This window comes from Lotus japonicus, chromosome 1, assembly GCF_012489685.1.
Source record: "Lotus japonicus ecotype B-129 chromosome 1, LjGifu_v1.2".
Taxonomy (NCBI): domain Eukaryota; kingdom Viridiplantae; phylum Streptophyta; class Magnoliopsida; order Fabales; family Fabaceae; genus Lotus; species Lotus japonicus.
Window position 1 is genome coordinate 103676817 of NC_080041.1, and position 22053 is coordinate 103698869.

Genomic DNA, 22053 nt, shown 5'->3' on the forward strand with positions numbered 1-22053 from the left:
ACAATTTTTTTCTTTCTTTCACAAAGTGAATCCTAGAAGCCCAGGCACAATTCATGATAACTTAGATTTAGACTCCACAAATGAACACAAACCCAAATAATCATTCACTAATGGTGTGAAATTGCTTCTTGTTGAGCGCAATGGAAACTAGAGTTTCGTCGTACATGGACAACTAGATGCTGGCTTCAAATTGCTTCTTGTTGAGCGCAGTGGAAACTAGAGTTTATGGAAGGAAGGAATGAAGAAGAAGAAGGGTTTCTGAAAAAAACTTGAAATTCAGGGAAGGATAAAAGTGATTTTGAGGGAAAGGAGTGAGTGGGAAAATTAGTAGCGGCAGATTATAGAGGAATCAAATTCTTCATATAATGTTCTTCCTTTTTGTGAATTATGATATTAGGCCTTTCAATTTGGTTTTTGTTAATAAGGGTTAAAATTAGATTAAGATAATTGGGGAGGAGTTGGAATAGATTGAAAATTTGGGGATTATGTTAACTACTATGGCGTAGAAATGTTAAAAACCCTAAAATGTCACGTCTTTTAAAACTAAACACATGAGAGTGTCACATTAGTTTTATGAGAAAATAGCAAAGTGATCGAAGCTTCTGCTTGACGATGACTAAAGTGGTTTTATTTCTCTAATCGTATGAACATTTTCTCAACTTTTCTCTAACGTGGGACCAAAACCAGCACTCACTCTTAATGACCAAAATCTTGATCAATCCTGAAATCAATTTCAAGTTGCACTTAATTTATTCTCCCCGCTAAAATTATGTTTCTATTAACGTTAGGGTAAAAGTGAAACGACTTTTAATAAAAATAAAAATGAGGGGGAAGGCTTGATTCACGTGTTAGCGTTGAACTTATTTTTCCATTTTTGTTTGTTGGTGGTGTTGTAAACTTGTAGCCCTCTTTTTGGTGGAATTTGCCTCCTTTTTTGTGTCATTTGTAAAGGAGTTCTGAGTTTTCCGGCGATAGATATTACATATATTATTTTGATTTAATAAAAAAGTAATACAACGGAATACTATTTGACTTCCCAAACATATACTAAACAAACATGTTTTGCTTCATTTACACTATACTTACTCTTATAATTCATTTTCATTCACATTCTTTTCTTATCTCTCTTCTTTTTCTATCACATCACACATCCTAACTTTCATTTATCTATCTTCTCGTCCTTCTCTGAATTTGGGTGTAATTCAAGTGTCGACCTTTCCTAAGTATAACAGCTGAGGAATTTTGTAAGTACAATCTTGAAGAACAGGAAAATAACTATAACCCCAAGCAACAAACCAAACCCTTTTGGTCCTCCTACAGCTTAAGTTGTTTTAGTTCAAGGGAACTTTTTTTCACACATTCCTTTTTCATTATTTAACCACCTCAATCTCTTTGGGTATTGAGATAGTAATACTAAAGTGGAGCTGGGTTGACGTGAAAGTCCAAAAAAGAGGAAGTTGGAAAAGGAGGGAGGGTTTGGTGACACTATGCTATACCCAAATTGAGAATATAATATGTTAGTATAATAGTGTATTTCTGCATGTATTTATGAACATAGACAATAAATACATGAAGAAAGACAGTAAGGGTACACATAAAATGTGCAAAAATTTATACAAAACAAAGATGAAACTCTCAGCTATGAAACTTATTACCCATTTCAAACTATATGTATAACTGAATTAAAAGGTGAAAAATGATTTTTTCTTTGCTCAAACGCATAGCCAAAAATCCTACTTGGGAAACAACAATTGCCTGCAATGTCTACCACACAGGTTTGCTACTTCACCCTTCACAGCTTCAGTGATCAAATCTTTAAAGATCAACCGTTCGATATCCAACACAACATTTGGTATCTCACTGCAGCAGTTAGTCCAAATTGGGTGATGATGCTTCAAATCTCCACACAAGACACTTGATAAATTCTCATCGTCAGAAGCTACCCTGACATTCCTATTTTGAGGTTGTAACTGATCAATTTCTGTACATAGCTCATAAAAAAGCTTTTGCCCTTTTAGCTTTCTTCCTTCTAGCTCATTTGGCAGGCACCACAAAGTGGAAGAATTCTCCAATATCAGTTTTTGAACTAAAATGTCATTAACAACATCAAATATGAGTTTTCTTTGCATTTGCTCAGGACTGATAATCCTGGAAATTTTCTTGGCACTGCCTTCAATGCTGAAATCCCCCTTGCTTCTCTTTATTTCTTCAAGTGCGAAGAATAACTTTGGGTTAATTAATTGACCTCGTGAATTAAGTATCTGGCTAGATCTGTGACCACTGAGTAAACCTGATGCTAACAGTATTTCTGATATGTACTTATGGTCAGGATCCTTGGTGTTACTGAAATTGAAAAATTTCTCATCAATCCAGTCAATTTCTTTGAGTATTTCAACCAAATTCTGGGTGTTCAAGTCTCTATCACTAGATCCATTGCTTAAAGAATGAAGATCCACTGAGTTCTCCACACTATCATCATCAGTGCTTAGAGTTTCACCTATAGCAAAAGAGTTGAAGAAACTCAAAATTTAAATCAGGATCCTTTACTGAATGATTTTTGTAATGCCACTAATTTGTATAATATCTTGATAAATTGAAATTATGCATGATTGATGGCATGTTTGTATCAGAAGTTGCTCCCCAGAATTGATTTTAACTTCAGTTTCAATATAGAAGAGTTTCCAAACATGCACTGAATCTATGTTGCTTACCTAAATTGTTTGAGATGTCTGATTTCTTTCTCACTGGAGATGGTGGGTCTTCCCTATAAAATGCAGCATCAAGAACAGATACAGGACTTGGTTGTTCTGGATTAACTAATGTCTCAGCCTTGGAGCATTCCTTCTTCAACTCTTCAAATACATTCTGATCAACAAAACAATGTTTAACCAATTGATGTTAGATGAAAAATGATGAAAATATAACTATAAGAGGAATAAATGCTTACACTTTGATTCAGGCCACTCAGCTGGATGGATGTGCTATTGATATTTCCTGATTGATCAATGTGTATGATTTCTATGTCACTATGAGTTGCCAAGCTTCTTTTTCTGTCAAAATCTGGAGAAATGACATTGACATGATGCATAACACCTTTCCAGTGATAGCTGATATCACCGAAACGTTCATTTCTTTCGGGCAAAGTAGAGATATTTTGCCTTGGGGAAGACAATTCCACAGGTTGTCTATTATGTTTTCTTCTGTTAATGCTGGAATCTGATGATGGACTTGCTGGTGGTGAACGCCTTTCCAAACCAAACTTTTTTTGTAGTCTTGGGCTCCCAGTCACTGTCATATTACCTGAGTTTGCGGTGCTCTCTCCATTGCCGTCCTGAGAAACTTTGGAGGATTGCATCAATTTTGAATTTCTTAAGTTATTGTTCTTGTCCTTGGTATTTTTTGTTGTTGAACTAATACCTTTAGCTGTTTGCTTATCAACCAATCTTCCATTCCTGGGAGTACTAGGGGGAGAAGAGTTGTTGGCTTTTCTAGTAACTCTTGCTGGTTTCATGATGACAATTGGCATTTTACTAGAATTTGATTTCTCAACTGTGACAGATGCTGGGTCCTTTTGTGGTATTCTTGGGCTTCTTACATTGGAGTTTTCACTGATACTGGTATTGTTCTGATTGTTAGATGGTGAGTTTAAAGCTTGATCTCTTGCAATATCTGATGTATCTTTATATCTCTGCATTGCATCAAGAATCTGTTTAAGGGCTCTGAGATCCTTACCAGACCTTTTGAACTCAAGTTCTGACACCCTTTTCTCAATTTCCCCATAAACAGATAATGAGGATTTTGAGGCTTTTATATCAGATTCACTTCCTTTGGAATCTTGTGATTGTAAACTTCGCCTTGAATCAGGTTTCCTCCAAGGACTTGGTTCTAGCGCGAATCGCGAATATGGTGTCACATTTGTGATTGTATCATCACTAGATCCACATGTTTGTGTCTTTTGAGGGAGGGCTTCTAGTCCCATCAACTTCGCTACAACACAAGATGATCTTTTAGAAGTTTCTGGTTCTTGCAGATTGTTAAGCACTGTGTTGTAGTTCCTTCCAATTCCATACACTTTTTGTGGATCCTTCAACAGGTTGTGAGCCTTGTTTCCTTCATTGAAACCTCTTGTGGATCCTTGTCTGCTATCCAAGGAAAGCCTTGGAAGTTCCTTATGCTTTGTGGCTGATTTGAATTTATCTTGTGTATCCCTCCCATCATAAGAGAGCCTCGGCAAGTCCCAAGGTGATTTCTTGGACTTAGAAAGAACATGGAATGGTTCATTTGCCGCTGTAACTCCTCCATTGATAGACTTGTGAGGCTGCAAAGGCCGCGGAGAATCTATGTGCTTCAATGTATGAGTCTGACCTTTCTTTTTCTCTTTTGTTGCAGTTTTCAATGACAACCCTTGTGCTTCTCTATACATGGAGTCTTTGACAATGTCACAGAACTCAAGGGATTTCTGGCTAGGTGTATCATGCTGCTTCATTGTTATTTCTGAAGGTGGGTTTATTGCAACTCTAATTTGACTTTTTGGTGGTGATTCTGTCTGAATTGTTCTGTTGAACTCAATGGATGACATGCTAGAGGAACAAGATGATGAAGACATAGAAGCAGCTGATGATTCTGTGGAGAATTGCTGCTTCTCTCTTGCATTCTTCTGATTCTTTGCCTGCATTGACACTCTAAATTCTTAACTGGTTTTGTTAAAGTTCTACTCTACAGAGAGTGAAACTAGAGTACTGTGATCTTACCTTTGTTTTCTGAATTTTGTTATTGAGCTCTTTGATGTCATTATTGCTTTCAACTGAGAAGGGAAAGAAAGTTGAGTTAGAACTTGGAGTTAATATGATGTATTTTCTCAAACTTTAATTCTCAAACTTTGAGTTTCTATTAAAATATCTGTTAGCATGTTCAGGTACACAAAAATATCTATGGAAAATCCTAAACATAGAATGTTCAATTTTCTTTTTTCTTGGCAGAATAATCAATAATGTGCAACTGTGCAACTTGGGAGAATTTAAAGCAATTTCATGTATCTATCATGCATTAAATTAGGAAAATGAAATAATTCTTGGCTATAGATAGACAAATAGATACTTGTATAGATCACAATGGGAGATTTTTTTTTGGTTTGATGGCAAAAAACCTCCGGGTGGTGATGCAATACTGTTTAAACTGAGAATATACATTCTGGAGGAGTTAGTGCTCCCAATTTTTTTTTTTCTTTTTCATATATATATTTAAGGAGAATTAAGTATGTACCGCTGTATATGATTGAAAGAGAAATTATGTCAACATTATTTGAAAAATTTCGGAAAAAAAAACATTATTTGAAAATGTCATACAATTTTCCTTGATTCTAATTGTTCTGTACTAGGGCAAGCTTACGTAAGAGAAAGACAAAACGTAAACCCTAGCAGAGCACTAAAATAGCAAAACTACCATAAAAGGAATATTCTCATTAATGCTGAAAAAGTTGGTCTCGTACAAGTGGATGACCTCCCCTTTTATAGAGGGGGTGGTCATGATATGGACCTTTCCTATATTTGGGCCTGACAATCAGGGCCCAAATCCCTGTACATATAAGACAAATCCAAAGGAATCTTCCAGCTGGCTTGTGGGTCCATCATCTAAGGGAGGGCAATGAAGCTCGTCGTGTCGCCTTTCCCGCCATGGCTATCTTCAATGGTTATTTGTTCATTTTGGGCGGGACATAATCTTCTTTATGTCCCGCCCAGTCCACATGCCCCCAAGACATGAGACTCGAGTAATTGAGTCGAAATGTCTTCATCATGTTACCCAGTAGTTCGCCTCTATTGTTTATTCATTCATCGCCATTTTACTTTCGTTGTTACATCGTCATTTTCACGCTTCGCCACCTTTGTTGCCGTTTCAAAGATATGTCGCCATTAATCATAACCGTCGATCACGTCTTTTCAACTGACGCACGTATCCTTGTTTTCCGGGATTTCGTCATCATTTGTTATGAATGCAATTTTCAGTTGTGCGTCTCGAGAAGTAATGTCTTTTCGCTTCCTACCTTTTCGAATTTCAAATCCCACAATCCCACGATCTTCCCCCACTCATTCTCTCTCCTCCTTTCTCTCTATAAAAACCCCTTTTTACTTTTCATTTTTCACTTTCTTAAAACTTTTGTTCTGAAAACCTTTTCACCGCAGCTTTCATTCTCTTTTTTGAACTCCGGTGAACCTTTTCTTCCTCCGGCCGTCGTCATTGCGCGGTGCTCTCCTATCGCCGACATTCTCCTTTCTCAAATCCACAGTTCTTCCCCTGGTTAGTTTTTCTCTTTCTTGAGATTCTTCGTTTACTTCTTTTTTCTCTGACTCTGTTCATCTTCTTTCTTCTTTTGACTCTGTTCATCTTCTTTTTACTTTTAGTTTGTTCATCTTCTTTCTTCTTCTTTTTATGAAACTGCCTCGCATGTCTTTACCAAACGCTAGCTTTTCTTCCCTAGAACTTTCTTCACCCTACACGGAGGAGGAAGTTGTCGCCCCCTCTATAATTGAAATTCACTCCTCGCCTTCTACCCATGATGATTCCGGTCCCGCCGGCTCTGTAGACTCAATTCTCTCCTCTAATGGAGATTTGTCTTCACCTGAATGGCGCTCTGACGTGCATTTAGTTGAAGATAAATGTCTGTTGCATTCTATCTGGAGCAGCGTTGGGAGCATTAGTTCGCTTCGAATATCTGCTCAAGGGTTCACGAAGATAAATCCCGCCACCTCGAATAATGAAGATCATCTGTTGAATGTCCTCCCATGTGGCGAAGATGACTGTGTTCTGTTGCGTAAAGAATCAGCCGATGAATCGCCCGATTTTTTCTTTGTTTATGGCTATTTCTTCTTAGACTTGAACATCAAACTTCCTTTCTCGCCGTTTATATGTCACGTTCTTTCTTTTCTGAATGTGGCGCCTTGCCAACTCCAGCCCAACGCCTGGGGTTTTCTCCGCTGCTTTGAAATTCTTTGTGAACACTTGAGTTTCACTCCAACCTATCCTTTGTTCTTCCTTTTCTATAAATCAGTCACCACTAAACCTACTTCTGTGAAATGGGTTCCACTATTAGCCCGTAAGAACATGAGTCGATTCACCGCCCTTAAAAGCCATTACAAAGTATGGCAGAAGAAATACTTTAAAGTTATGGAGTCGCCCGAAATAAAGAACTTGTTCCGAGATTCCGACAATAACCCTCTCTTCCCTTTTTACTGGACAAAGAACCCTCGCCGAAAAATATCCGTTTCATACGACGCCTTAGATGAATCTGAACAAGGCGTCGCCGATTACCTCCGCACACTACCAGTAATTTCTGGTCACGACTTGATTGAGGCGTCGAAATCCGGCACTTTAAATCAATTTTTTAGTAAGTTTATAATCTTTGTACGTAACTTCTTTTTCTTTTTGTTCATGTATCTCGTCTAATTGTTGTTTTCCATACAGCTACGATGGGAAAAGGCAAGGTTGACGCGAACCCAATCAAGATGAAGGAATACCTCGCCCAGTCTGCTGCGGCGGCGAAAAAGAGGGCCGCCGAAACTGAGCAGAAGAAGAAGAATGAAGGTACTTCGGGTTCTGACAACGTCAGGGACCCTAAACGTCAAAAAACTTCAGGTGCTGCTGGTGGTAAGCCTCTCCACCAATCGACTCTCGATCCAAAAAGTCATCCAGCTGAGAAAAAGAAGGGACATGACAATGTCCCGCCCCCTCAACAAGATTCAAGTGCGCTGACCAACCGCCCACCAACTCCATTTAACCAAGCTGGCCCTAGTTCAGCCATTGGTGGCGAGGCTCCTCCCCCCTTGCTGAACTTGTCGGATCCTCACTTCAATGGGCTGGAATTCATGACCCGTACTTTTGACAACCGGATTCATAAGGACATTTCCGGTCAAGGCCCCCCCAACATTGCTTCCATGGCGATCCATCACGCGCTTTCTGCCGCCAGTACTGTGGCGGGAATGGCTCAGTGCGTGAAGGAGTTGATCTCAGCCAAGAACCGTTTTGAGAAGAAGGCAGCTGATTACAAGACAGCCTATGAGCGGGCTAAAACTGATGCTGAGACTGCCAACAAAAAGCTGAAATCTGCTGAGGAGAAGTGTGCTAAGTTAACTGAAGACTTGGCTGCTTCGGACCTGCTTCTTCAAAAGACCAAGTCTCTTAAAGAAGCCATAAATGACAAGCACACTGCCATTCAAGCCAAATATCAGAAGTTGGAAAAGAAATATGATCGCCTGAATGCTTCCATCATAGGGCGTGCTTCTCTCCAATATGCTCAAGGCTTTCTGGCGGCCAAAGAGCAGATCAGTGTGGTTGAGCCGGGCTTTGATCTTTCCCGCATTGGGTGGCTGAAGGAGATCAAGGATGGTCAAGTAGTTGGTGATGATGACATTAGCCTCGACCTCCTTCCCCAATTCGATGATGAGAGTGAGCCTGAAGAAGATGGCGAGGATGGGAATGAGCAGCACAGGAATGAGGATCAAGAGAAGGAAGATCCTCAAGCTGGGACAAGCCAGGGCAACAACGCCAACAACGAGAACCTGGCTTGAATTTGTTTTTATTTTATGAAGTTGAAATTTTTCTTTGGGCATTGCCCTGTCTTTTATTTTCATTCCCAATCATGTATGGGCGTCGCCCCCTTTTCTCTACTTTAAATGGATATCATCTTAAGTTCATTCGTTGTTTTAGTTGTTTCCAAATTTCGTTGTTACTTTGGTTTACATACCTTAGCCGATTTTTCGACGAGGCTTGGTTTCTAGTGGCCACTAGAATTGCCAAGGCTTTTAACTTTTGAAGGCGATACTCTCTTATTCCGAAAGGTTTACTCGCTGTATTGCATACCTTGATACGATTTGCATTGCATGAACTCGTAATAAAAAAAAAATATATATGCGATTCTGTTGAAATGATCTTTTCATTAATTTTCTTTCGTATGGGAACAATTGTCCCTTCATTACAAATGTCGCCTCATTAAAAACCTTTTCAAAGAAAGGGAAAAAGAGTGCGACTTCATTTACATTTGTTGTTTCTATTAACTAAAATACTGCTTTAGATGAGAGGCGTTCCATGTTCGTGGAACCTTTTGACCGCTTAGTTGTTCCAACTTATAAGCTCCTCCTCCAACATCGCCTATAATCCTGTAAGGCCCGCCCCAGTTGGGTGAAAGTTTGTTGTGTTTATCGGGTATTGTATTTTTTCGGAGCACTAAGTCTCCTACCCTCATTTTTCTTGGCACTACTTTCGTTGAGAACTTTCTTGCCACCTTCACTTTTCCCGCCTCATTTCTTATGTGAGCCTCTCGTTGTTCCTCGGGCAGCATGATTAGATTTGCTATTAAGTTTTCTCCGTTGTCATTTTCATTAAACCGAGCCACTCGCCAACTTTGGTTTTCAATTTCCACTGGGAGCATGGCGTCAGTTCCATAAGTTAGACGATACGGGGTTTCCTTTGTGCTTGACTGTTCCGTGGTGTTGTATGCCCAAAGAACGCCTGGTAGTTCCTCCGCCCAAAGCCCTTTTGCTTCATCCAGTTTCTTTTTTAAACCTTTCAGGATAACCTTGTTAGCCGACTCAGCCTGCCCGTTGGTTTGTGGATGTTCTACAGAGGCAAATCGCATCTCGATTCCCATTTCTGCACAAAATTCCTGGGTAACACTACTTGTGAATTGGGTTCCATTATCCATTACTAACGCCATGGGGACCCCAAATCTACAAACAATCCTTCGCCACAGGAAGTTCCTGACCTTGGCGGCTGTGATAGTCGCCACCGCCTCGGCTTCTATCCACTTAGTGAAGTAATCAACCGCCACGATGATGTACTTCATTTGTGCCTTCGCTACAGGGAATGGTCCTAAGATATCAGTCCCCCACATGGCGAACGGCCAAGGCGCCATCATGGTTGTTAATTCTTCTGGTGGAGCCTTGTGCAAATCAGAAAAGACTTGACATTTTTCACATTTCTTCACATACTCCAAACAATCCTTCTTCATGGTTGGCCAATAGAATCCTGCTCTTATCACTTTTATTGCCAAGGATCGCCCGCCGATATGACTAGAACACACACCTTCGTGGACTTCCGCCATTATTCCGAGGGCGTCCTTGGTATCGACACATTTGAGCATAGGAGACATGATTCCCCGCCGATACAACTCACCATCCACCAGTGTGTAGAAACTGGCTTCCCTGCGTTTTGTTCTCGTGTTCAAATCATCCTCCTTTGGTGGATTCTCTAAGAAGGTCTTAATCGATTCCATCCAAGGTAGCTCGCCCTCACTGACTGACTTTACAGCTTTCAACTTTATTTCTACCAAATCAATGCTCGGGCGAGGCAGGGTTTCTTGAATGACTGTTTGGTAGTTGCCCAATCTCCCTGTGCTTGCCATCTTCGCCAACACATCAGCCCTCTCATTTTGTCCCCTCGGGACATGTTCTATTTTGATTTCTTTGACCTCCATCATCAATCTGCGCACCACTTCCAAATATTTGGACAGTTGCGGATCCTTCACCTGGTACTCGCCTTTCACTTGCTTAACCACTAACTGCGAATCTCCTTTGATAAATAACTTCTGGACTCCCAGCTCAATGGCCAACCTTAAGCCGGCAATCAGAGCCTCGTACTCAGATTGATTATTGCTCGCCTTGAACTCGAACTTGAGAGACTGTTCAATGATCATTTTATCTGGACTTTCGATTGTTATTCCCGCCCCACTTCCAGTGTTATTAGAGGATCCATCCACAGACAGGACCCATTCTCCTTGAGTCTTCTCTCCTTCAGTGGGTGTTAATTCCGCCACGAAGTCAATTAAACTCTGGACTGTGACTTGGCCCCTTGGCTCATATTGTATGTCATATTCTGATAGCTCAACTGACCAGCTAACCAATCGCCCTGATAAATCAGGCTTCTGAAGTACTTGCCTTAAGGGAACATCAGTTTTAACTTTGACTTGGAAACTTTGGAAGTAAGGTCTGAGGCGCCTTGCAGTTTTCAAAATCGCCAAAGCCGCCTTTTCAATTTTTTGGTACCGCAATTCTGCCCCCTGTAAAGTATGGCTCACGAAATATATAACTTTCTGCTTTTTTCCTTCTTCTTGGAGCAACACCGTACTTACCGCCTTGTCAGTAACCGCTAAATAGAGCACTAATGGAACGCCTGGTGTTGGCTTGGAGAGTACTGGTAATGTGGCCAATGTTTCTTTCAATTTGGTAAAAGCTTGTTCGCATTCCTCTGTCCACTGAAACTTTGAATTCTTTTTTAAACATGTGAAGAACGGGGCCGCTTTGTCACCCGCCATTGGCAAGAAACGTGACAAGGCGGCCATTCGCCCTGTCAAACGCTGAACCTCCTTTACACTTGTTGGGCTTTTCATCTCCAAGATCGCCCTTCCCTTATCAGGGTTCACTTCTATTCCTCTTGATGTTAACATAAATCCCAAGAACTTTCCTCCCTGGATCCCAAAAGAACACTTCTCAGGATTCAACTTCATTTGATATGTTCTTAACTGAGTAAACGCTTCTTTGAGATCGCCCCCATGATCACTAGCCCTGGCGGACTTTACGATCATGTCGTCCACATACACCTCCATATTCCTGCCTACTTGTTTTGAAAAAATTTTGTCCATAAGCCGTTGGTACGTAGCTCCTGCATTCTTCAAACCAAAAGGCATTGTCTTGTAACAATAGTTCGCCTGATTGGTCATAAATGCTGTACTTTCCTCATCCGAGGGATGCATCATAATCTGATTATAGCCCGAATAAGCGTCCATGAGACTTAAAAGTTCATTCCCTGAAGCTCCATCCACAAGCTTATCAACATTGGGAAGTGGGTACGAATCTTTGGGACACACTTTGTTCAAGCTTGTGTAGTCCGTACACATCCGCCATTTCCCATTGGCCTTTTTGACCATCACAACATTGGCGAGCCACGTTGGGTACTGTACCTCACGGATGAAGCGAGCCTTGATTAACTTTTCAGTCTCTAATTGTACAGCCTTGTTCTTTTCTTCACTCATTCTTCGCCTTGGTTGGATGACTGGGGTCGCCCCTGGTCGTATGGCTAGTTTGTGAGTGATCACCTTGGGATCAATCCCTGGTACATCATTGATGGTCCATGCGAAGAGATCTAGATTATCACCCAGAAGGGTGATTAGTCTGTCCTCTTGTTCTGTTGTCAAACCACTGCCAATCTTTAGAAACTTGTCCTTGACTTGCACCTGCTTGGTTTCTTCCAGAGGTTGTGGGCGAAAATCATCAGCATCATCTCTTGGGTCCAAGCTAAATCCTTCTTGTGGGAAGATTTCTGTAATTCGATGGCTCTCCTTGGCGGCCTTTCGCACATAGAGCGCCACGCTTCTCAAATAGCATTCCCTTGCTGCATTCTGGTCTACACGCAATATCCCGACCTTCCCGTTGCAGGCGGGATATTTAACAGTTAAATGAGCAGTTGAGATGACCGCGCAGACCTTGTTGAGGGTGTCTCGCCCCAAGAGTACATTGTAATTGGCTCTACATGCCAATACTAAGTACTTTACTTGAAATTTCTTGACAAACTCTCCTTCTCCAAAGGCAGTCGGAATTTCGACGTATCCCCGCACACTAACACGGTCCCCTGTGAATCCCACCAAAGTTCCCCTGTATGGTTTCAAATCTGATTCCTTTAGTCCCAGGCGATCAAAGGCGTCTCCATAGATGATATCCGCCGAAGATCCCTGGTCTAAGAATACTTTCTTTGTCACATAATTGTTAACCCTAATTGTTACCACAATTGGATCGTTGTCATGGGGAATTACATGCGCGAAATCCTGAGGGGTAAATATAATAGGGGAATGATTCACCCAACACTCGCCTTCGTTCGACTCCTGTACTGAGTGTACTGCCGCCACGTAGCGTTTTCTAGCCTTACTTGAAATTGCACCCCCGCCAAATCCTCCTGCAATAGATGAACATTCCCCAACAGGATCGCCCAACTCTTCAACTATCTTTTTACCTTTGCCTTTGTCCCCTTGAGTGATCTTAGCTACCTCCGGCGCTGCTGTGTCTTTAACAAAGTTTGCCAAATGGCCAGCTTTAATCAAGCGATCAATTTCCCGCCTTAAATTCCAACAATTATCTGTCGTATCCCCCAACGCTTTGTGGTACTCGCACCACCTATTGGTGTCCACATTAGCTGGCGGCCGCCGTGGGGTGGTGGGTACTGCACAACGTTGGTCTGCCCAACCGCCCTTAAAATGGTACTTAAGGGTGCATTCAACTTAGTAAGTGGGACTGGCGTTGGCAAAGCACCAGGCTGACCAGCTGTGGCAGCAGTGGGACCTTGTGAATTTCTGTGCCATGTATTTTGAAAGCCAGGTTTAGAGTTTTGGTATGGTCCCGGTCTTGGTACACGGGGGGTTTGCGCTACCCTGGTTTCCTTCCCCGCCTTGGATTTGTCCTGTGAAACACCGCCAGATTGAGACTGCTTGCGTCCTTCCTCTCTTTCTTGTTTCTTCTGATCATCTTGCTCGATCAATATGAACTCTTGAACACGAGCGCGAAGATCCATCATATCCTTCGCCGGTCGCCTTGTTAAGTCTCTATTCAAATCTCCCGCCCGAAGGCCATTTTTGAATGACGCCAAACAGACATCTGGATTTTCATCCTCCAACTGCACCGCCATCTTGCTGAAGCGTGCCATGTAGGTTTTTAATTTCTCGCCTGGTTGCTGATGTATGCTGATAAGATCAAACATTGTTGCCTTTGTGGTTTTATTGGCGGAAAATTGAGTCAGAAACTTAGTGGACAGATCAGTGAAATTATCAATGGAGAAGGGCGGTTGTCGAATGAACCACTGCATCGCCATGCCCTTGAACGTGGAAGGTAATAATCGACATTTTACCGCATCCGTCGCCCCGCCGATCACCATTTTGTTATTGAAGTATCTAAGATGCTCCATAGGATCAGATTCGCCCGAAAAGGCGTCTAATGCCATGGTTTGCAGGTGCTTTGGAATGTCCACCCTAGTGATGGCTGGAACAAAAGGTTGAAATTCAACTACATCCTCCGCCTCCAGGCGTTGTTCTTGCTTAAAATCCTGCCGCTGAGTAAGATACTCAACTTGGGCTTGCAACTGCTCGTTTTGGGACTGCACCTTCTGCAAGGTATCTAACATTTGTTGCAAAGCCGCAGGCGTGATACCTGTCACTGCCTCTTGCGCTCTCCGTGGAGCAGTGGTTTTAAGATCTTCCAAATTCACGTAGTTAGGCGGCGTTGAACGCCGCCGCACACCTGGATCTGATTTAGCAATCAGATCTGAAGGTCTTCCCGGAGCTGCATTCACCAATGACGCTGGCGACGGCGCCACTGAGTGTACCCCCTCCGAGGAAGCTTCCTGCTCTTGCTCGTCCAGTAGGGGACGGTTGGTGTTCCGTCCGCCGCCGCGACCGCCGTGTCGACCACCACCGCGCCGGCGATGATCGTGTCGACCAACGCCACATGAACGAGTCTCCATGGCTCGTAATTCCTCCTTCTGTCACCGGAAGAGCTAAGTCAGAGCCACAGACGGCGCCAATGTTCTGTACTAGGGCAAGCTTACGTAAGAGAAAGACAAAACGTAAACCCTAGCAGAGCACTAAAATAGCAAAACTACCATAAAAGGAATATTCTCATTAATGCTGAAAAAGTTGGTCTCGTACAAGTGGATGACCTCCCCTTTTATAGAAGGGGTGGTCATGATATGGACCTTTCCTATATTTGGGACTGACAATCAGGGCCCAAATCCCTGTACATATAAGACAAATCCAAAGGAATCTTCCAGCTGGCTTGTGGGTCCATCATCTAAGGGAGGGCAATGAAGCTCGTCGTGTCGCCTTTCCCGCCATGGCTATCTTCAATGGTTATTTGTTCATTTTGGGCGGGACATAATCTTCTTTATGTCCCGCCCAGTCCACTAATCTTGAGCGTATGTGGTCTTCAAAATGTGAGAAGGCAGGGTTCTATAGAATATAGATTATAGAAACTAAACAGGAAATTCCCTATGGAAATTTTGTATGCTGATTCCAGAACATATTTTTGACAAAAGCAAGAGAAAAAAAAATGCTAACACTTCGTCAGCTCCAAAATTTAGTTCCAGATACATGTTTTTATCATATCTAAAGTAGTATACTAAATTTACATCTTTGATTGGAATATGAAAATTATGAATCTTTACGATAAATTCATTTTTTCAAATTTACAAGAAAAAACATTAACCACCCTCTGACCATCCCACAAAACTAAATGAAAATGAAGAAATGATTTTTATTTTTACTTGTTTATAGTTTTAGAAATATTTTCTTTATTAATTTCCTATTTTAATTTTAATTATAAAAATGTTACCTTGTTTTTGAAAAATATAAATTATGAAAGAAGGTCTTCTAAAATAACTTCAATTGACAAAAATAATTTGGTGAGAGACTATATTTTAAATTTATTTTTGGGTTACAAGAGGAAAGGTAAGTGAGTGACTGATTTTCTCAACGTAAGTGCTCGTATTAAGCTGTAAATGACCAGTATAAAATATGCACAATTACCATGAACAGTGACAAGACCGGCAACTACAACACCAAATCTCATGCTTCAAGAGCACCCTATTCTAAACACTTTCTCACCTCTTCTTTCTAATTTTTTAAAAAAGTCAACACATTTGATTTTTATAAAAAAAAATATGTTTACATTTTAAAAAATATTGCTAGCATTTATTGGGTAGAACTTCCATTTTCCGAAGAATTGACTTATAAGCAACAAATCATGTTTGGATAAGACAAAATTTAATTCTGTCGAATTAATTTTGATGAATATAACTTAGAAAACATATAAAATTTTCAATAAATATATTTCTGCTTTACAAATAACTCTACTTTACCATCCAAATAAAATTATTTATATCTTCTAAATTCATTTTATATAACCTATTTTTCAACTTCAATGTTTTCACTGGTAGTTATTTCAATATTAGTTCTTCAAAAGAAGATTGATTGTGTCATTAATTCATTGCTGTAGGAAAAAGCAATTTAATTTTTTTATTAAAAAGTGTTGCGTACACAAAACTTCTCACATGTGTTGAGATAAGGGAGAGTAACCCATTGAATCAACAAAGAATAATGTTATGTTCACACCTCTAAAATGAGGTGGAGAGAGGTGGAGGATGAGAGAGATAGGAAGAAAAGAAAAAGTAAGAGAGAGAAAGTTTGAGATATGATAGATGATAAGAGGAGAGAGATAGAAATAAAAATGAGTGGAAATGAAGTGTTTAGAAAATGAGGTGTGTATATATCATTGTTGAATCAACAAATGATCAAAATTTATTCATCACAATGTATAAGAATTATCTAAGAGCTTTTGCACGTAAATCTAACATTCTCTTCATTTTAACATGCATCTCTACATCATCTTTTCTCTATTAATCATGATTGTCTGAAAATCTATACAAAAAGAAAAAAGAATGGAAGAAATTGAAAATAAAACATAACATAGTGGCACTAACACTATTAAAATCACTTTCAAAATGCTGGACAAATGCAAGGATATTAGCATGTTTGAAAATGTTCTATAAATTATGCTAAAGTCAAAATCAATTCGGTAAATAAGTCTTTATTGAATAGTTTCTAAGTCCTGACAAAATTAATTTTGAGAAAAAATAAGTTAATACGAAAAATGTTATATTACATGATACCTGAAATAGATGTGTGCTGATTGTAGCTGCTGCTGGTGCTTTGGCCTGTGAGGAAACGGTGACGGTCAAAAAGCTGAAAAAATCCAGCAATGCACCCAATTTGCTTCTGCAAATCTGGGTTTTCATCCTTCAAGGAGTTCAAAGCCTTTTCAGACATTTTCACTTCCCTTCAAGCTTCGACTCTGCAGAGTCCAAACAGGGCTTTTGTTAGGCAATTAACAGCCATGTCCCTATTGAAGAATGAAGAAAGAGATCTTCTATTCAATGGCTATATAGGAATTTGATCCAATACTATAGAGATTTCAAAATGAAATGGTAATAATAGTGTTGCATTGAAATATAGCATATACTTGATAAAGTAAATGGTCATGCATATTTCATTTGAAGTTGATTTTTTTGTTTGTTTTACATGTGTATGCAAGAGAATGTCATAGGTCAGAATCAAAAGAGAAGAAAGAGATGAATATATATCTACTGCAGAAACAGAAGGAACAAAAGAGAATTGTAAACAAAGCAATTCCAAAATGCTACCACTAGCATCCACCTTCTATGTTGACAATGCAGAAACTGAAGAGGAAAATAATTTGGGAGACCCAAGAAGAGATGTTTTGTTTTCTCTCTCTGTCTGGATTTGCCCACAGAACAAAGGAATAGTTTTACTTTTTGTTATCTCAAGGAGATGCAGCTGCAGATGCCAGAGTGTGTTGTGTTGTGTGAGAGAGGAGAATTATAATTCTGGGGTAGTATTTTATATACCAGAGGCAAATGTTGAAAAATCAACTTGATTAATAAATAGTATAAGAAGCAGTGACAACCTTTTAATTTGACATTACGTAAGAGAGATAGGAAAAGATAGTGGAATTTGAGGTGTCAATCTGATTGTCTCATAGAGAGAGAATATAATGCTTAAAAATTAACTCCATGCTTGAAAAACTATTTACAATTATTCCTCCAACTAGTTTTTGAGTTTCAGAGTCTATTGTGATGATATAGAAGTTTCTGTCAGTAGTTTCTTGAATTCTAGAATCAATTTTGATGAAGTAGAAGCTTCTGCCAATGTATAGTTTCAGGGTTTTAAAATTGATTTTGGCGGAGTAGCTAGTAGTTAGAAAGAAGTCGTTGCTTGTAGTTTCTGAATTTTAGAATTTACACTGACGTAGAAGTTCTTGGTAATATTTTCAGGGTTTTATAATTAATTACTCCCTCTGGTCTTATTTATAAGGATGAAACAGAAGAAAAATCTTGGTCCTTTTTATAAGAATCAAATGAAAGTTTGAGCTATATTAATTATTTTTTTCCAATGATGTCCTTATTAATTCTAACTTGTAAAATGTGTCTCATTAATTATTCTCTCTCTTTCTCACTTTCCAACACTAATAACAAAGGGTAATTTTGGAAGTTTATTTTGATTCAAGACATATTTAATACATTTTATCTAGTTTAACTACCTTTCTTAAACTATGTGAATTTTTTTTTTTTACTTATAAATAAGACCGAAGGGAGTATAATGAAGTAGAAGTTAGGAAGAATATCTTTTAAATTCTCAGTAGTTTCTGAATTTCAGAATGGATTCGAATTAAGAAGTAAAAGCTGGGAACATGCTATAAATACTTAATAAAGAAATTAGAGGGGGAGGGAAGCAAGGTAAGGGGAAGTGGGATAGGTGTGTGAATGTGTGGGACAGATAACTCAGAACAAACAGCTACATGGTCATTTCCTATTCCACTTCCATGTGAACAAAACAACGTGGGTGGGTCTGTGCCTTGGACTTGTCTCCATGAGCATGTGGAGTTTGTCAGAGAGAAAAGAAAAGAAATCAAATGAAGAAGAAGTAGAGTTTGTACCAAAAGAAAAGGATTAAACTAGAACAAGTAAAGTGGATATATAGATAGAGATATTCAGTGAAAGCCTGCAGGAATATTTAAAGCTCTTGTTCAACTATTTCCATACATAACATATCTCACTTTTCACCCTTTGATGATGGGTTCTCACCTTTTTTTCCTCCATACTTGGGACCTGACCTCAAAATGGAGCTGATATGATATCATACTAGCTAGTTCACTTTGCGTCTTTGCCAATGGAAGTGTTATATTGTTCTGGTTGAGCAAGTAGTATTTATTACATGGATGTTGCAGTTTACCTTATTTTGTGGGGAATTGCATTTGCTGTGCACTGAGGGTACATTGTATATGTTGAATTCTCTGATGGGTCAAATATTTAACCTTTAATAACCATTGTAAAAATGTGAATTGAAGAGGATTATGGAAAATGGGTTATTAATCACTTTGTTGAACTACTCACCAACCTAGAAAAAATCACATTATATTCTGGTCAGCCCAATATTTGTGATAATCTCCCCCAAAGAGTTCACAGTCAAATGAACACCACATGATCAGCCATGACCGTCAAAAGGAATCTCTATTTTGTTTAACAGTTAGTTAGTTGAGCAAAAACATGATCCCCACAATAATTAACTTAAAGAAGTGTAACAACTATCTCGAAAGTTATTTGCGATAGTAGCTTCACTAAAGTTAAATGCTTTAATCATTCAATCAAAGTTCATATAAGACTTTGTAAATACAGTTCATATCATCACTTATTTGCTTATTATTGTTCTTTCTAGATTTTGAGTTATCTCTGATCTTATAGTGACTTGAGCGTCGAAATGGTTTCTGCATGTACCTCCCCCTGTCGTGCTCCACTGTGGACATCCAGTTCACGACTGTGTGCATAGCCCTAGACCACCACAAGGAGATCAGAGGAAATCTCAGTTTGATTTCTAGAAGAACAAGTTGACTTCGATGTCAATATAGCATGTTAGGATAAGTTTCTCTTTTTAGTATATATTCTCACATTCAAAAGTTATACAAAAACTTCTCCACAAACTTGACTTTGACTTCAAAATTAATTGTAGAAGAATTTTCAAGCGTGTACCTTATTGATTATATGTGCCCTTTTTGTTGATGCATTTCAATAAAGAAGTGTGGTCCTGGTCTGATTTGTTTAGTGACCATGCAAGGCCAAACAGTTTAATATCTCTTGAATATGTTTGGACCATTAACAATTTCCTAAGTAATGAAATGAAGATCAAGATCAAATCTTGAGGTGGGAGTCCTTTTGTAATTGAAGAATCGTTTCCGCCGCAAAATATTGGGCCTCTTGGTCTGCCACTTTTGCTGGTAGTACCATGTTTTTAGTGCATCATCGCTATCGTTGTAGGACTGGGATGAGTTAGAATTCACTTAGCTATGCATATTTTCTTTGATGAAATAAAAGCTAGTGCGTAAAAAACTCTCAAGTTTAAAGATAGAAGTTTTTGCCACAGCTTTGCTAACTGCTGTCATAAATAAATACTAGAAGCAACAAAGCTGGGAATTTCCCTAGAATGAGTACAGAGATCCAAAATTATGTTCCCCATTGTGCCGATTGGAAAACGGTTGACTTTAATATTGGAAAAGGGAGACGAAGAAAGACTTTCTAAACTTTGATCCAACTATTATTTCCTTTCACACCTTAAAATTCGTGAAAAAAAGGAGGAAAAAAATACTTTCAACTCATGTTTGCTTTTCGTGGAAAAGAAAAAAAAAACAAATTGAAGTGGGGGGTTTCTTCAATTAACAAGGGGTTGGGTTAACTCTATTCAATCAAATGAAATTGAGCATGTTTTCCATCTTTTCTTGAGGGATAAGCAGGTTATTTCTTTACAAAATTGTGCTTAATTAATTTTATATGTGGCAATTCCGCCGAGGTCTCTTTGATAGTTGGGAGAAGAAGCAGCCGCACGAATAGAACTTTTCAAGGTATAAGATTGGTTCTTTCTATTTTTATTTATATTTTTTCCAGTGTAGTGTATAAATATTAAAATATAATATATATAAGAAATAAAATGATATCATGTATAATTTATAGCATCAAAATGCACTTATTATGTTTTATAAATAATACCCTTAACTTAATATAATTTTTAATTTGAAATGAAAATTGAAGAGTCAAAAGGATAAGGAGAGTTACATGTTAATTTTAATGAAAAATGAGAACATCAATATTTTTTTCTTGAAGTGACAGATGGACTACGTTCATTCTAAAGTGTTTGTTGATTTAGTTTTTCTTAGTGTTTGTTGTTTTAGTTTTTTTTTTTCATTTTTTCCAAAATACTTGTTATTTTAGAAATTAAAAACTGTTATTCCCTTTGGGCCATTAATGTCCTCCACTAACAATAATTTTTGTCTCACCTATCACATTTTATTTTAACCAACCACAAAATATCATGTAGTTTACATGTGATTATAAGTTAAAATTTGTGCTTCATCTAGGATGTATCCCGAGGAATACATAAATTGGTTTTGGTACATGGAATTAGTGTGCATGTATGTTTTGATGTAAGAGGCTTCTTTAATGTGATTTTATGTTGTTTAGCTGGTGTCATGTCCGAGTTGCACGTTGATACCCTTGGTGTAGCCTTTTTAAGGCAATAGTTTGTTCTTTTGTTGTTTTTTCTTTTGCTCTGTTTATAAAAAAAAGTGATTTTATGTGTATCTCAAGATATCAATTGAGAAATTAGTTAGAATTTAACATGCTAAGTTTAATGTAAATTTATTTTTGATCAATTAATGTAGAACAGAGAAGTGAGATTTTAACACATTAATTTTAACGAGTTAAAATAATGCTTCTCCATACCTGTTAAATTTAACGTGTCAAATTCTAACTTCTATATATTTTATTGAAATACATAAAATCATGTTTACATTTACTCTAACACCATAACAAATCACCTATTTTTTCCACAATGCACTTTATATCATTATTGAATATATATATATACACACACTTTTCCCAATCACCACGGCAAAGCTTTAAATTTCCTATTCGAGAGATTGCTTGCATAAATGAAACGGTAAATTCGGGAAACAAAGTCTCATGATGGACTGACTTATTGCTTGTTTTAATTTGGTTTATAAGCAATGACATTCATCTAACTAACCAGTGACCTAATATATATGTTATAGGTTTATGGACCAAGAGTAAGCAAGAGTGTAGGATAATTACAAAAGCTTAGTTCGGCATTCCTATGAGTGGGTGAGTGGACTTCATGAAAGAATATAAGTACTCTTTTTATGAAATTGTGGGTGATTTTAGGATGGACCATTATAGTATATTGTCTATTTAAATAAAACTGCCTTAAGAAATAAGATAATGCGTCAGTGTCGGTTTAGGTGGGCGACACTTAGCAAAAAGTATAATCACCTTTAGTCATCTAACAAAAGAATGAGGGTAGTCTAAAGACGGGTGGGAATCCTCTCAAGTTTATTTTCTTTCAATTTTCTACAGTGGATATCTATGGTGGTTTCAAACCGTCAC

General features: G+C 38.6%; 1 protein-coding gene across 3 annotated transcripts; it reads right to left on the reverse strand.

The window, feature by feature from the left end:
* Nucleotides 1-1493: 1493 nt before the first annotated feature.
* On the reverse strand, nt 1494-17440 carry LOC130728621 (protein LONGIFOLIA 1-like). 3 transcript variants are annotated; one of them, XM_057580136.1, is made up of 6 exons: nt 17240-17440; nt 16696-16877; nt 4752-4804; nt 2948-4669; nt 2712-2865; nt 1494-2497 (listed from the first exon to the last, which is right to left on the reverse strand). In XM_057580136.1, exons 2-6 carry the CDS (start codon nt 16850-16852, stop codon nt 1734-1736), a joined length of 2850 nt encoding a protein of 949 aa, XP_057436119.1. In that variant the 5' UTR covers nt 16853-16877; nt 17240-17440; the 3' UTR covers nt 1494-1733. The 3 variants fall into 3 exon arrangements, with proteins under 3 accessions (XP_057436119.1, XP_057436120.1, XP_057436121.1); XM_057580137.1 differs by having other exon boundaries at nt 16696-16925; XM_057580138.1 differs by having other exon boundaries at nt 17227-17440.
* Between the last annotated feature and the right edge of the window lie 4613 nt (nt 17441-22053).

Bases quoted from the DNA above. Each gene is read 5' to 3' on its own strand.
- LOC130728621 (XM_057580136.1), bottom strand. From the start codon at position 16,852: ATGTCTGAAAAGGCTTTGAACTCCTTGAAGGATGAAAACCCAGATTTG. The intron at 4,805-16,695 runs GTATCATGTAAT...TTCCCTTCTCAG, and splicing joins TCAGCACACATCTATTTCAG to TTGAAAGCAATAATGACATC. The intron at 2,866-2,947 runs GTAAGCATTTAT...TTTGTTGATCAG, and splicing joins TGAGTGGCCTGAATCAAAGT to AATGTATTTGAAGAGTTGAA.